The 14335-nt window shown below is 56.5% G+C and overlaps 2 protein-coding genes across 2 annotated transcripts in view; both read right to left on the reverse strand.

Moving 5' to 3' along the window:
- Nucleotides 1-14335, reverse strand: part of ZNF385C (zinc finger protein 385C) — a gene marked incomplete at its 3' end in the record, with an annotated part of 59016 nt that overhangs the window by 11339 nt on the left and 33342 nt on the right. The gene's annotated exons all lie outside the window — the stretch shown is intronic.
- On the reverse strand, nt 4378-8335 carry LOC308050117 (uncharacterized protein C17orf113; the record flags this gene model as incomplete). The annotated part of the gene is made up of 2 exons (XM_080360061.1): nt 4378-6017; nt 7817-8335. 2 exons carry the CDS (start codon nt 8333-8335, stop codon nt 4485-4487), a joined length of 2052 nt encoding a protein of 683 aa, XP_080216187.1. The 3' UTR covers nt 4378-4484.

Genomic DNA, 14335 nt, shown 5'->3' on the forward strand with positions numbered 1-14335 from the left:
GGACACGGGCGGCTCTTCAGCGGCTCCGGAGCCGTCCCCGAGCCGGGCCTGACTCCGGGGACAAATTACATTTTGCTTCATCAGGCGTGCATTGATCGAGTTAATTCCAGAGTCGCCCAGAAGGGAAATCTGTGAAACTGTTTAAAAATAAATAAAGACGACTACAGCAGCAGCGACGAGGGAGGGAGCGGGAGCAAGCAGAAGTGGGTGAACGGTGCATCATTAACCTTCTGAGGCGTGAAACGGTATTTCTGCATCAAATCATCTGAGACGGCAGAGCCGGCGCTGGGGGACGCGGCCCCCGGGGACCCTCCAGCCCCCCACACGTGGTTGCAACCCCGCGCCACGGCAGCAGATGCAATGAAGGCGTTTGGGGCTGGATTGCAAGAGTTTCCTCTTGCTTTTGTCAGTGTGGTTTGCACTGACTGCACTGGCCTTAAAATATATATATATATATATATGTATGTATAATTTACCACTGGGAGGAATAAGATGCCAAGCAGACACTTTCCCCCCATCAACAGTAACCAAATAAAGGGAATTTACAGCTCAGCCAATGCCACCGTGCTGGTGAAACCCCGTGACCGAGGGGTTTGGTCCCCAGGGAGCAGCTCCCGCGCTGGGTGGGCATGTGGCTCCGGGGGACCGTGGTGGGGACACGGGCTCCTGGGGATGGCCATGGTAAGGACAAGCTACCCCAAGCCACTTCGGCAAGTCCTCGAGCCCATATATGTGGATTGAACATATTACTGGGCTGGGTCTGCAGTTCAGGGGTAAAATAGGCACAGAGAGGAGCCCAGAAATCCTGACCGAGCTGGGACCCTGCGCAGGGGCAGGACATGTCACTCCTGGTTTTGCCACTGAAGGAGACAAGACCCCAGAGAGCAGGACAACAGCATCATCACCGCTCAGGCACCCTGCGAGGAGCAGCCCCGCGTCTGCAGCTGGCACAGGGAGAAAACCCAGCGCTCGCTGCGCAGGGGATGAGCCCCAGGCTCGCTGTCCCCCAGCTACAGAGGGAGGAAGGACAGCAGCCACATGGCACGGGGACAAAGGCACCATCAGCTTCGGTTCGCCTGAACCCCAGATCATCGTGAAAGCACAAGCGTCATGTACAGAGAGAGGGGCAGACGGGCGGAGCAGCCGCAGCCTTGGTGCCAGCAGATCTACCCGGTGAGGAGTGACCCCTCGATCCCCCCGTTGGGGCACTGGGCACCCACACGATGCTCTTGGGGCACCTTCCCAAGGTTACAGGGCCGCTCCGCTGCGGCTCCTGCCTTACCTTTGCTGCAGGGCAGATTCCGGCAGCAGCTGCGGGCTGTATTTTTAGGTATTAATTAGGCACTCAATTACGGGGATTTGGTTTGGGGAGAGTGACAGGGCACGCAGAACTGTATAGAATGACACGACCTTACCCGAGGTGATGGGCACGGCCACCGGCAAGATGGGCTTTGCTGGTGAATGGCATCCCCAGATGCTTGGTCTGCAGCTCCAGAGTGGGACCGTCCCCCGCTGCAGTGCTGGCTTTGGTCTCCCCCCCCATTTTGGCAGAGGAACCCCCACCGATGCAGCAAACACTGCTCCAGCACCATAGTGACAACCCCCCGGTGACAGCCCCGCGGGTCCTGCTGGGACAGGATGCGGTCAGGGCTCTGCGGAGCATTTCGAAGGGCTGGTGCAAGGAGGGGAGCACAGGAGCCCCATGTTCCAGCACAAACACTTGCTGCAGCCTGGGGGGGTCACTTTGCCCCCACCAGCTCCACAGGGAGGGTGAACAGCTGTTCTGAGCTGAGCATCCCAACCAAAAGATGCCAAACCCCATGGCATCACCGCCGCGGTGCCACACATCCTATGGCCGCAGCCACCCGCTCAGCCCAGCTCCCGTCCCGCAGGCACACACGCGACTCTCACACGATTCCCTTGGAATTTACATACGTGTTTCAGCCCTTCATTTAACCAGTCCCACCCAGGACTGTGCCTGGCCACCGTCCCCAGCCTGTCCCCACCATCTCTTTGCTCTGCACACCAACCACACGTACGTCTGGAGCGGGTTTTCTCCTGAGTCCCCTGCAAGGCAGATCGGAGCAACTGTTGTGCCTTAACGCTATGTATGTATGAACCTCCAAAAACCAAAACAAAACACCTTTGAAAGTGGCAGGGACAACGCTGTGGGTTTTCATAGCGACATGAGAACCTGCCAAGGACCCATTTCGGCAGCCGCCGGCTGCCTCGCAAGAGCATCTGGTGCAGAGTCTGCACAGGACAGATGGAGACGGGAGCTGTTTATTCACACAGAAGCAGTCTGGCTCCCTCCCATTTGGTAGGTGTTCTCAGCAAATTTTGGTGGTGTTTTAAATTCCTTACTCGGGGCTCTAAAGCTTTTTGTCTCTGGCCAAGCACCAGCTGAATTCACTCCAGTTATTTCCAGCGGGAAACACGTGTGCACGCTCCTCGATGCCAAAGGCTGCCAACAAGAGAAGAGCAACACCCACCCACAACGCTGGAGCAAGACCGCAGCACTGGAGCATCCCCAGCACTGCTCGGGGTCCAAACCACCCTCAGCACCACCAGCTCCAGCTTTAGGAATGTCAGTAATTAGCAGATTGCCCTGTCTCAGACTCCCAGAGCAACCAGAGGCAGCAAACCTGCTGTAGAGCACAGAGCAGCAGATCTGTTGGCCCTGGAGGTAACGATGCTGCAGCTGCCCAGGGATGGTGGGTTTGCTCTGTGGCCCCAGCAGCCCCCACACAGCACGACCAGCTCCCCCGTTCCAAATGAAAGGAAGGGCCAAGTGAGCACCTGCTAAATCCTCCTATTTCCAGCTTTTGACAGCCACAGCCTCCTCCTTGACACGCACGGTTTGGACAGAAAGCGCCCGCATGGCACAGGTACAGCAGAGAGATGGTGACTCCAGCACTGCCCTGGGCAGCCTGTTCCAACACCCAACAACCCTTTCCGGGAAGAAATTGTTCCCCGGATCCAACCTCAACCTCCCCTGGGCAACTTGAGGCTGTTTCCTCTCATCCTGTCGCTTGGGAGAAGAGACCAACACCCTCCACGCCACAACCTCTGCAGGACCAACCCCCCCCTGTCCCTCCATATCACTGGTGACAACCACATGGGACCAACGGGGACAGTCAACATTACGGACATCGGGGTCAAACCCTGCCAGGCACAGCCCCTGTGTCTGCAGGACAGTGTGAACTTACCCAGGGATGGAGCAGAGCTGAATCCCACGGGACGACCCAGCGCTCAGGATTAAACCGCTGTGATGCTTCGGGCTGCAGCATTGGCTTTATCGCAGATTACAAATCAGTCAGGAGGGTTTGCTCAGCCCACTCCGACAGAACCGAAGAAAAGATCCTCTGAGTTACAACCACAAAAAGCCCCAAATCCCCCCCTACAGCTTCACTCCCCAGCTCAGCCATCGCACTCACACACCCCAAGCCCAGCAGGACTGGAGCCCGAGTCCCCGGCCACCATGCGCTCCCAACGCTCTAGGGTAAAAGAAATGCTTACAAAGAAAAAACACAACCTAAACAACCCAGGTTTGTCCCAAAAGCTGGTGTTAAAAGGCTCTTTCTTCAGTTGCAAGGCTGCAAAGAGCTCAGAGTGCAAAGCGACCGCAGGGAGGTGATGCCGTTTGGAAACGATCAGGAATTTGCTATTTATTCTTTTTGGACCCTTGCTTATAATTTATTCTCTCATTGCAAAAAAAAAAAAAAAAAGTCCTTTTAGATATCTTTGTTCTTTAAACACTAGGAAAATTAAGATAGATATTTTAAATATATATTTATATATATGTTTATATATATATACACATACACATATATACACAATGATGCATTTAAAAGTTACTATTTCCTCAGTGATTACGATGTCATCCTTGAAATCTCTTGCTCTTGAAACAATAGTGACTTGATGCCACTGCTGAAAGTGTTTTGTGCTGTGTGCAAGGAACACCAACACCACACCGCCAGGCATTTCAGGCTGTGCCGCGGAGCTAGAAGGACGCGCTGCCTTTTCTGCATTCACTCGAGGCTCCAAAACAACCAAAATCAGCTGGTTTTGCAGAGTATTAAGTCAGAGCTGCTGGGTATCGTTGTGCAAAGGTGATGTGATTTTTGAGCTTGGGCGGTTGGCCTTCGTCTCCCTAAAACCAAATAATAAACCCTTGGGAAAAAAAAAAGAAATAAAAAACCAAAAAACAACACCTGATCGCAATTTGGGATTCCGGGTGGCCTCAATATTTTAAATTCCAGCCAATTCCGATGGATGTTTGGGGGATGAAGGAGGGTGGTCGTGGGACCGGCACAGCTTTGTGAAGGATCCTGGTTCTTCTCCCCAGCACAGAGCAGGTCACCAGCAGCTGCCTGGCCCTGGTGGTGACCAAGGATGGGGAAAGGTGACATTGAGGTGACGCTCGGGGCTGCCCGCAGGACCCGGCTCCCTGCCCGCAGGGCTCTGTCTTCACCAGCCGCCGCTCACTTCACCGGCGCCACGATGAAGCCGGACTCTCTCATGCTCTCGTAGTACTCGATGGCCAACGCAAAGTCAAACTCATTGATGGCCGGCCCGTCAATGGCGATCTTCATGAGGTCGGACAGCCCCTCGTCCTTCGCACGGTGCGACCGGCCACGCTTCAGCAGCTCCCGGCCCCGGCTGATCTTCTCGGTGAGGACCGAGCCCAATGGCAAGGCCAAGGCGATGGCTGCGAGGACAGCAAAGTCCGGGAAGAGCTCGTGCATCTCGGAGTTGCTGTAGACCAGCTTGACGCAGAGGTCCTTGAAGGAGAGCTGGCTGAGGCTGAAGACGATCCGCTTGAAGAGGGGGAAATCGCTCAGGGCCCTCTCGCTCACCACCACCCGGGAATAAGCCTCTAGGAGAAAATTCAGCTCGCTGACCCCGTAGCTGCCAATGTCCTCCAAAGACTGCGGGTAGCACTTGGGGTTGAAGATGGCCGAGAAGGAGCTGATGGCCTCCAGGACGCTGCTGGGGAACCTGTCCAGCAGGTTGCCCCGCACACTCTCCAGGTAGCTCTCCTTCAGGCGCTCAAAGTGCTTCAGGTGCACCTTGGAGCAGTTGGCCAACTCAACACCCTTATAATAGAAGCGGCTCTCGCCCTCCCGGTCATCCCGCGGGTGCTCGTTCATCTCATTGAGGAATTCCTGGAGGTTCTGGCCGCTGGCGCTCTTCTGGGCCTGCAGAGTGGTGGCCGTGGCGGAGACGATGGGCTTCAGGATGGAGAGGTCAAAGTCCTCGATCTGGAAGAAGCGGCTGAGTTTCTGGAAGATGGGGAGGACGTCCAGGAGGATCTTGGTGAAGGCCACAAACTGGAATTTCTTGAGCTCTTCGCAGAGGCCATGGGCCACGGGCGACCGCTCCGCCTCGCTCTCCAGCAGCAGCACCAGCGTGGGCCATGAAGAATCGATGGCTTCCACAGCTGGGAAAATAGAAGTCCAGTGGATGGCTTTGGAGCTCCCCAGGTCTATCTCACAGAGGTCCAGGACACTCCGCAACTCATGCAGGCCATTGCTTTCCCCCCTGAAGTTGGAGTAGAGCCTGTACACGGCGTCCACGGTGGTCTCGTATTTCTGCAGGTACTCGATGCTGACAATGCTCTCAGCCAGCAGCAAGGAGCTCCCGCGGGCCAGGCAGTGCATTTCCATCAGGAGCGGGCAGAGGGACGTCAGCGCCGTCCCCACCCCGCTCAGCCGCTCGGCCACCAGTGACGTGCTGTCGGCGCTGAGCCAGGTGATCTTCATGGTGGGGATGCCGAAGGAGCGCATCACCTCGCCCACCTTGCCCGTCACCGTGGAGGTCTCCCCGGCCGGCAGCTCAAAGCTCCCCAAGAAGGTGGCGGAGGTTTGCCCATTGCATGGGGACACGGTGGTGGTGAACATGGCGAGGCTGCGGTGCTCCAGGACGTCCACCGTCTCGTCCACCACCAGCCCAACGAACGGCGAAGCTTTGATCCTGTGCCTGTCCTCGTTGTGCAGGACTTTGGCGATCGCTGCCTGTGCCGGTTAAGGGAGATGCACGGGGCAGGCAGGGAGGGAAAGAGAAACACAAATGAACTTCAAAAGCACCCAGGAGATGCTTGGAACCCAGCGTAAAGCGAGCTGCGAGGCTCCTGCCCTTGGGTCACCCCAAAATTGGCGCCAAGTCCCAAGTCAGAGAATCATAGAATAGAATTATACAATCATTTTGGTTGGAAGACCGTCAAGCTCATCGAGTCCAACCATTCCCTGACTCCTGGCACTGCCCCATGTCCTGAGAACCTCATGTCCGTCTGTCCAACCCTCCAGGGATGGTGACTCCAGCACTGCCCTGGGCAGCCTGTTCCAATGCCCCACAGCCCTTTGGGGAGGAAATTGTTCCCCAAATCCAACCTCAACCTCCCCTGGCGCAACTTGAGGCTGTTTCCTCTCATCCTAAGAGACCCTTGAGTAAGTTGTACATAAAGTACATACACAAGCTAGAAATCACTCTCTATTTTTTCTCTAACATCCCATCTCCTCCTGCTCCTGGCCTGCAGCCCAAGCACCAAGCAAAGCTGCAGAGAGCTGGGGGGTCCCCTACCCTGAGCCCCCCATGGCTTCAGCAGGATTGACAGCACGCAAAAACCCACCACCTTAGTTCAAACTTCAGCAATTATATTCATGCTTTACCAGCCCAACAGGCAACAGCAGAACTTTGTGTGGCATCTTTTCCTTCTTTACTTGGTTTTCCCCATTTCAGGAGAATTCCCCAATGTGAAGGGAAAAATTCCTTGGCGTGTGCAAATGCTGCAAGTAGCACTTCAGGCTGAGAAATCTAATTAGTGGATTCAGTCTATCTGCAGCAAAATAAGGTTCTTTGGAGATCTACAAAGCCTGGCAAACAGCCAAGACTCACTAAAAATTTAATTTGATCTTAACAGGCATGAAGCATTTGTAAAATTAAGAAAATCCCTTCTAAACTCTCTGGCTACTTGATCTTTCTGATCACTCAGTTTAGGGTAAAAGAGGAAAAACCCACAGTTCTCATGTGCTAATTGAACTCTTGAGCTTTCATCCTTCCAGCAGCCTGGAAGGCTCAGCTGGGAGAAGATGCTCCTGCTCTCCCTGTGCCTGGGATCACATGCGTGGCCATGATGGAGCCCATCACCTTCTCCTGGCTTGTCAAATCAGGGAACACCACCAAGAAAGCACCACCCTCTGAATCATGGAGTCCAACCATTCCCCCACCCCCGGCACTGCCTCATGTTCCTGAGAACCTCATGTCTGTCTGTCCAGCCCTCCAGGGATGGTGACTCCAGCACTGCCCTGGGCAGTCTGTTCCAATGCCCCACAGCCCTTTAGGGAAGAAATTGTTCCCCAGATCCAACCTCAACCTCCCCTGGGCAACTTGAGGCCGTTTCCTCTGCTCCTGGCGCTTGTTCCTGGGGAGCAGAGCCCGACCCCCCTGGCTCCAAGCTCCTTTCAGGCAGTTCAGAGATCAGAAGGTCTCCCCTCAGCTCCTGTTCTCCAGCTGAACCCCCCAGGTCTCTCAGCCGCTCCCATCACACTTGTGCTCCAGCCCCTCACCAGCTCCGTTCCCTTCTCTGAATTTGTCCCCCTGCATTTCACCAGGGCCTGCAGGATGGGAACTTGTGCTTCAGGGTCCTACTTGCCCATGCAGCACCCAAAAAAAAGCCAAGAGAGCGCTGGTAACACTCAACAGGACACTGAGATGCACCGAGCTCCCCACCACAGCCAGCAGCACCAGCAAGCACCATCCAGCCCCAAAACATCCGTCAGACGCGGGTGCAGAGCCCCCAGCCCCACATACACACCTGCATCTCCCTGATGCCGCTGGGGTGGTAAAACTCGCTGTGCTCGGGCGCCAGCAGCGCCTGGCAGAGGTTGAACTTCTGGAAGTCGAGCAGAGAGGAGCACTTCTCATCCGGGATCTCCTCCTTTGCCATCCAGTAGACGGTGGTGAGGACGGCCACCTTCGCCGGGTTCACCTCCACCTTGATGACCGAGCGGAGCTCCGGGCGGCTGTGGACGCGGGTCTCGAAAGCCAACTGCTCCCGGTTGACCGCCAGCGCCTGGCGGTGCGCGCCCGAGGTGACGTGCCGCAGCAGGGCATGGCGCTGGAAGTTGTCCGTGCCCACGGTAAAGGCGTTCTCCGCTTTACCGTGCTTGTTCTTCACCAGTGCCTGCCGACACTCTATGCAAAACATGAGTTTCCTCTCATAGTCAAACTCCAGCCAGGTAAATTCTTCCTTCCAGTGCTCATTGAAATAGCGCTTACATTTTTTATTGGAATTGGAAGTTTCCCCAGCTGGCTTTTTCCCTGGAGGCACCATATTGCTGCGGCTGGGAAATCAAACACTACGGCTGAACTGAAACATGCCTCGGAGGAGCAGCCTCTACATTTAATTTAGTAAGAAGGTCTATTACAACTCTCCGGGTTCGACTGGAGATGAAAGAGACACAAGGGAAAGGGATTAGGGCCCTGCAGACCTCAGCGTGGGCTCATCGTTTATTGTCGCCTGCTAACGAAGAGCTGCGGTGGCAGCGCCCAGGGCACACAGGGCTGGGTGACAGTCCCGGCACCGCACAGTGGGACCCCACCGAGCACCCCACCGATGCCACCGGCAGCTTTGGGTGTCAGCGATGGGACTGACACACACACACGCGTATGGTCCTTGTTATAACCACCCAAACATGCTTCCCATCAGACCAGACCTCCGTGCTGCAAAGGTGCGCAACCAGCCTTGAGTCAGCGTTCAGCGCCACGAGGAGCAGCACCCGCTGCTGCCCGCGAGTGCCAGAGACCTGGAGCTGAACCAGGATCACTTGGAGGCCAACTCAGGAACTCGTGCCAGGGACTTGCACGCACACGTGTGTGTTCTCATTCCTCCCTTGCTTGTCTCTGTCCCAGGAAACTCCCCAAGCCGTGTCCTGTGGCAGCAGGTCCGTGCTCCACATAGCCCAGCATCCCTCCCAGGACACAGGACCCGCTCCAGCTAGGGCTCCAAACATCTACTGCAGCCTGCAAAGCACTTATGCACATATTTAAACCAGGTAGCAAAAGTATTTAAACATCCACTTAGCTCCCTCCCTACACTTAAGCCCCACTCAGTCTGATCCTTGCATTCTTCCATGAACTGGATTGAAAAAGCAAATTGAGCTTCGATAGAGATGGTGGAAGGAGGAGGAACCCAGCGCAGGGTGGGGAAGGGAATCGTGTCGATCAGTGTGACTTGCTGAGAAACCCACGAGGAACTTGGGGTTTTTCCAAAGAACAAAGCCCCTGAGAACCAGTCGTTACCCCAGCCCACAGCAAGAAGTGGGAAACCTCATGATTTAGGTGTTAGAGCAACACTCCAACCCCCAGAGCCGCAAACACCCACTCCCAAGAGCTGGGGCTCACTCGGGGTGCCCTGGGTGATGCTGGGTGGGTGGCAGTGGAGCCACCGACACCACAGCTCTGTGAAGGCAGGGGGACAGGGGCGAAAGGACCAGAGCAGGGCTTTGTTAGTCTAAAACTCAGCCCTAACCACAGTCAGCATCAAATGCTTCCAAGGAAGCGGAGAGAAACCATAAGACACAGCCCTGCTGGAAGTTTCCTTCATGCCCAAAGGGAGCACAAAGCTTTCAAGATTTCTAACAAGTGCACAGGTTCCCACTGAGCCTTGATCTTCGTCCATTTAACGTGGTTTAATTCGCTTCCCAGAGCCAGATCTCCCCCTCATCCCACACCACAGCAGCCAAAAGCACCCAGGGAACAATTCCCACAGTCAGGGGGTCTCGCCAAAGCTGCAGGTGTTTCCCCAGGCTGGTCCAGGAGCCGCTGAGCACCGGTCAGAGCAGCATCTCCTCGGAAGCACATTAGGAAACTGCGACAGACTTGCCACTCGAGAGCCAAAGCCCAGACCCATCTTGCTCCGCGGTTGCCAGCATCCATCAGACATTCCCCGGGGACGCGGGCTCTGCAAGGGCTGGGATCACACCGGTGCCCCCGCAAGGCTTAAGGGTCGTCCCCAAAGTGGGACAAGGGACAGTTCTGCTGTCACCTACAGCTTCGCTCACGGTTCACGTCCCCAACCTGCCCAGACCCACTGCCCCAGTCCCTGCTGTCAAGCTCAGCGTGCAACCAGGACAGTGCACAGCCCCAGGGGGGTGTTTCCTTCATTCCCTCCCCATCACCAACCCCTTTGCTCTCAAACCCACCCCCACCTACACGGAGCCCCCAGCAAAAGCCGCTGCCTTAAAAAGAAGAAAAGAAAGCAAAAGCAGTAATTAGTGTCGGGGCACACAGGAACAGGGAGAGCTCAGGATGGAGCGGAGCACCGCGGCGCAGCGTCCTGCACCTCCCGCACCAGCCCCGGCCACCCCGCACTGTGCACATCGCGCCCCAGCTGGGGGGACATGGCTCGGGATGGGGGTGACACCGCCACACCCCCCCAAGCCTGCTGCACCCCCGGCCGGGGCAGGAGTGCTGTCTGTGGGGAAGTTTGAGCAGGATTGAGTTGCAAAAGGATGAGCTGCTGCTCTGAGGCTCCTGCTTGGGTGCATCAGCCGTGGGTGCATCATCATCATCATCAGCCCCAGGTGCCCAGGGGGGTGAGCAGAGCAGCACACGACCCCAGCACCCAGCCCTGCATGCCCGACCCACACGTCCACCCTCCCGCTACATACGTACCATTTCAAAGCTGCCATAAGCTTTGGAGTGAGGGGAGCTCGCAAACTTCCCAGATTTGGGGCTTTTTAAATAGGAAAAAAAAAAAATTATCTAATAATAATAATAATAATAAATTAACAAACCCAGCCAAACAATACAAAGCCATAAAAAACACAAATTAAAAAAAAACCTTGCTGGGAAGCGGGGAGCAGTGGGGCACCCCCCGCCCCCCGCTCGGCGCATGGAGCTGCCGTCCCCCCCGGTGCTGCCGCGTCCCCAGCGCGGTGGCTGCAGGAACAAAGCCTGCGGCTGCCGCCCCGCGCTCACGGGAGCATGGGAGCAGCCATCTTGCTGCGAGGACTGTCTGGCTGCGCCGGGGCTCCCGGCAGCCAACGGCGGCAGTGGCCACTAGCGGTGGCCACGAATGGGAAAGGCCTCGTGGTGGTGGCCACGGTGGGGACGTGGGACACGGCGGGTGGGGAGCAAGGGGAGCACGTGAAGCTGCGCCTCGTGCACGCTGGTCACCCGGCAGGATGCTTTCCTTCAAGATGCAAAGCGTCTTTTAACATTAAAGGCAGGGGAAGTTTAGAGCCATCCATCTTCATCCAAAAATAGGACTTTACACCAGCTTTGCCTCCCCCCAAACAGGATTCATGAGGTTAACTTATAGTTGGACTTGATCCTGAGGGTCTCTCCCAACTGAAATGATTCTATAACACTAAAATGCCAAAAAGCACCGGTGTCCCATGGGAGCCCCCCCATAGGAACAGCCCATTTGTTCCCCAGCCCCCAGCATGGACACGGTGCCCGGCACTGGGGATGCTCTTGGCCCCGACTCCACCTGCTCACGATGGAGAATCAGACCCCAAACAAGGGCTGCGGCCCCACGGTATGTGCAGGGATTAGGGGCTGCATTGTACCTGGCTCCGCGCAGGGAGGGGACTGGCTGCCCAGGAGTAAATGCCTCTTTTTAGGCTCCTCCACCTGTCCCGGGGCAAGAGGCTCTTCCCACTGTGGGGACATTCCTGCCTGGCCACCTCAGCCCAGGGTTAACGCTAACAGGAGCCGGGTGAAACCAGAGATGTGCTCCCAGGGGTGAAAATATGCACTATTTATTCTTGTGCTAATGCAAGCAAGAAAAGAGGACTTAGCCTTTTCAATCAGTTTGCAGGCAGGATGCTGCCACATCCCCTGCTTCACAGCATCCGGAGTGGGATCGCAAAGGTCAGCGGTGCTGGGATGAGGAGCAGCAGCGGCTCGTGGTCCCATTTCCTACGGCTCCGGTAGCGCCTGGCGCCCACTGAGCCCCCGCACTGGGATCCACCAGCAGGACCCCGGGTCTCCATCCTCCCCACTTCCCAAAGGGAGCAGATCAGTCCCATCCACAGCAGAGACACCCAAACCCCAAGCAGAGGGACAGGGAGCACCAAGGAACCGCATGCAAACTCCTTCCTAAAGCAACCAAAAAGGCAAAATTCCTGTTTACTCCTATGCAGCAGTAGCCGCCTCGGTTAGATTCAATCATTGCTATTTTTCTCCCCCGTGACATGCCTAGAGAGCTCGGCAGGCAGGTGCCCCGTCTGCACGAGCACATTTATCATCAGTGGCACGAGTGCGGCCGCTGCCCCGTGAGCCACAGTTTCCACTTGAGCCCTGAGCCTCCAGCGGCCAAATCAAACCCAAAACCGGGGGCACTGAGGGGCCAGGTCCCCACATCCCCCACCAGCATTTCAGCCCCACGTCCAGGGGCTGCGCCTCCCTGCAGGGTTTTTCATCGCATCTATACGAAGCTGAACAGAAGAGACTGAAAACCCAGACATATTATTCCAAAAAATATTAAATCTCCGCGTCCGAATGTATGGATGAGGTTTTTGTTCTCTGTGTTAAGGTCTTTAAGCCAGGCTCTGGGGAATGATTCACGCTTTTCCAGCAGGAAAGCTGAGTTGCTGGTGCTCCTGAAGCTGCAAACCCCAGAGAGGAGCCCCCTCCCCACAGAGCCCCCTCATTATCTACCACATGGGGACGGGGTGTGCAAGCCCCGGCACGCTGCCCCAGGAAAGCTGCAGTGTCAGCTCTTCATGGGGAGGATTTTGGGGGGCGGGAAGGTGCATGCTGCCCTGCAGGTCCCTGCTCCCCCTCTGTGCCCAAAGCCCCATCTGTAACGAGCCCCAAAAGGAACTGGGGGCCGAGAGCAGCAGGGGGATGCTCAGGAGGGGATGCAGGGGTGGGGATGCAGGGGAGCAGCATCCCTCGTGCCCGAAGGTGGTGACAGCCCGATTTAATGTCCCTGTGCCTGGTGGAGGAAGGCAGGCTGCGAGGAGAGAGCCGGCTCTCTGCAAAGGAGACAGCGCTCAACACTGGGTCAGCTCAGACGAATTAAAAATACCTCTGCAACCCCCCGCCCGGGGCTGTCGCCTGGACAGGCAGATCTGGCAGGGCTGGATCTGCTGCTTCACAGCATCGCTGCAAAGAGACCGGAGGCTCACGGGGCCCCAGCTCAAGGAAGGGGATGGGGCACAGGCTGGAGGACCCCAATATTTCCTTGCTGTCTCCAATGCACCCAGGGGTTGTTCCTTGTCTGCTGGGGGGTCCTTCCAGCACAGCGGCAGCTCAGGTCCTTGAGGGCCATGGAGAGGGGACCGTGGGGCACTGCTGGAGAAGAATCAGCCCCTAAAGGGCTGACACGGGGACCCCCACCCCCCAGCTTGCAGGATGCTGCCTCCTTGCCCTGCGCAGCCTCGGCGCAACCTTTTGCTGCGTGACTGGAGCTGGCAGGGAAGAAGCCTTGAAATAAACTCAGCTGACATCCCTGCAAACTGCAGGGCATGGCTGCAAACAGGATTGCTCGTCTGGGCTGCGCAGGGGGGCACAGTGCTCATTCTCCCCCCGCTCAGCAACCCCAGCTCCGGGCTAATGCTCTTCCCATCAGAGATGGGGCCGATTTACTTCCCGCGATGGAGCAGCTGGGAAGGGTAAAGCCTTTCTATTGAGGAGCAAGAGCAGAAGCAGAGACAAGGTCACATCCCAGCCTGGGCTCCCTCCCAGCTGATGCATCTGGTCCTCCAAAGGCAGCTTGGCTGCATCCAGCACCCCGGAGCTGCAGGGAGCCCGAACTCTGCACAACTGATAGAATAAATGATTCCTCAGGAGCAAAACTGGATGTGGATCTTGTTCCATCAAGCCTCTTTTCCTCCCCACATCCACAAGCATCGAGCCCACCTCCCCTTGGGTTTTAATTCCCAACTCTTTCTCCATCTGTCAACTAATGATGTGAAAAATCAGTATTTAGCACTGCAGACACCTTGCAGAGCCCCGGACCAGTTCGGCATCCCCCGCACCACAGCGGGGGCTCACACAGCCCAGCCAGGACCTCGTTCATCTCCACCACAGGTCCCAAGGAGCTGGGAAAGGACCTGGGCTGATCCTGACCCTGGGTGGTGACAGAAAGGAGGCAGCGAGTGCTGAACACTGATCTGGGCTCTGCACCCCAAAACCCTGCCTGCCCCCCTCCCCACCATCGCCTTCCCCCCCAGGGTGATGGACAGGGAGATCAGGGTCCTCCCGAAACACGGAGAGCTCAGCGGGGAGACCGGAGCCCAGATTAGTTCAGCCTTTATTCTGAGCATCATTTAAATCATAAAAATTATAGCCGAGTTCAATTCATTACAGCCAGGGAGCG

Source organism: Nesoenas mayeri (genome assembly GCF_963082525.1).
Source record: "Nesoenas mayeri genome assembly, chromosome: 26".
Lineage (NCBI taxonomy): Eukaryota > Metazoa > Chordata > Aves > Columbiformes > Columbidae > Nesoenas > Nesoenas mayeri.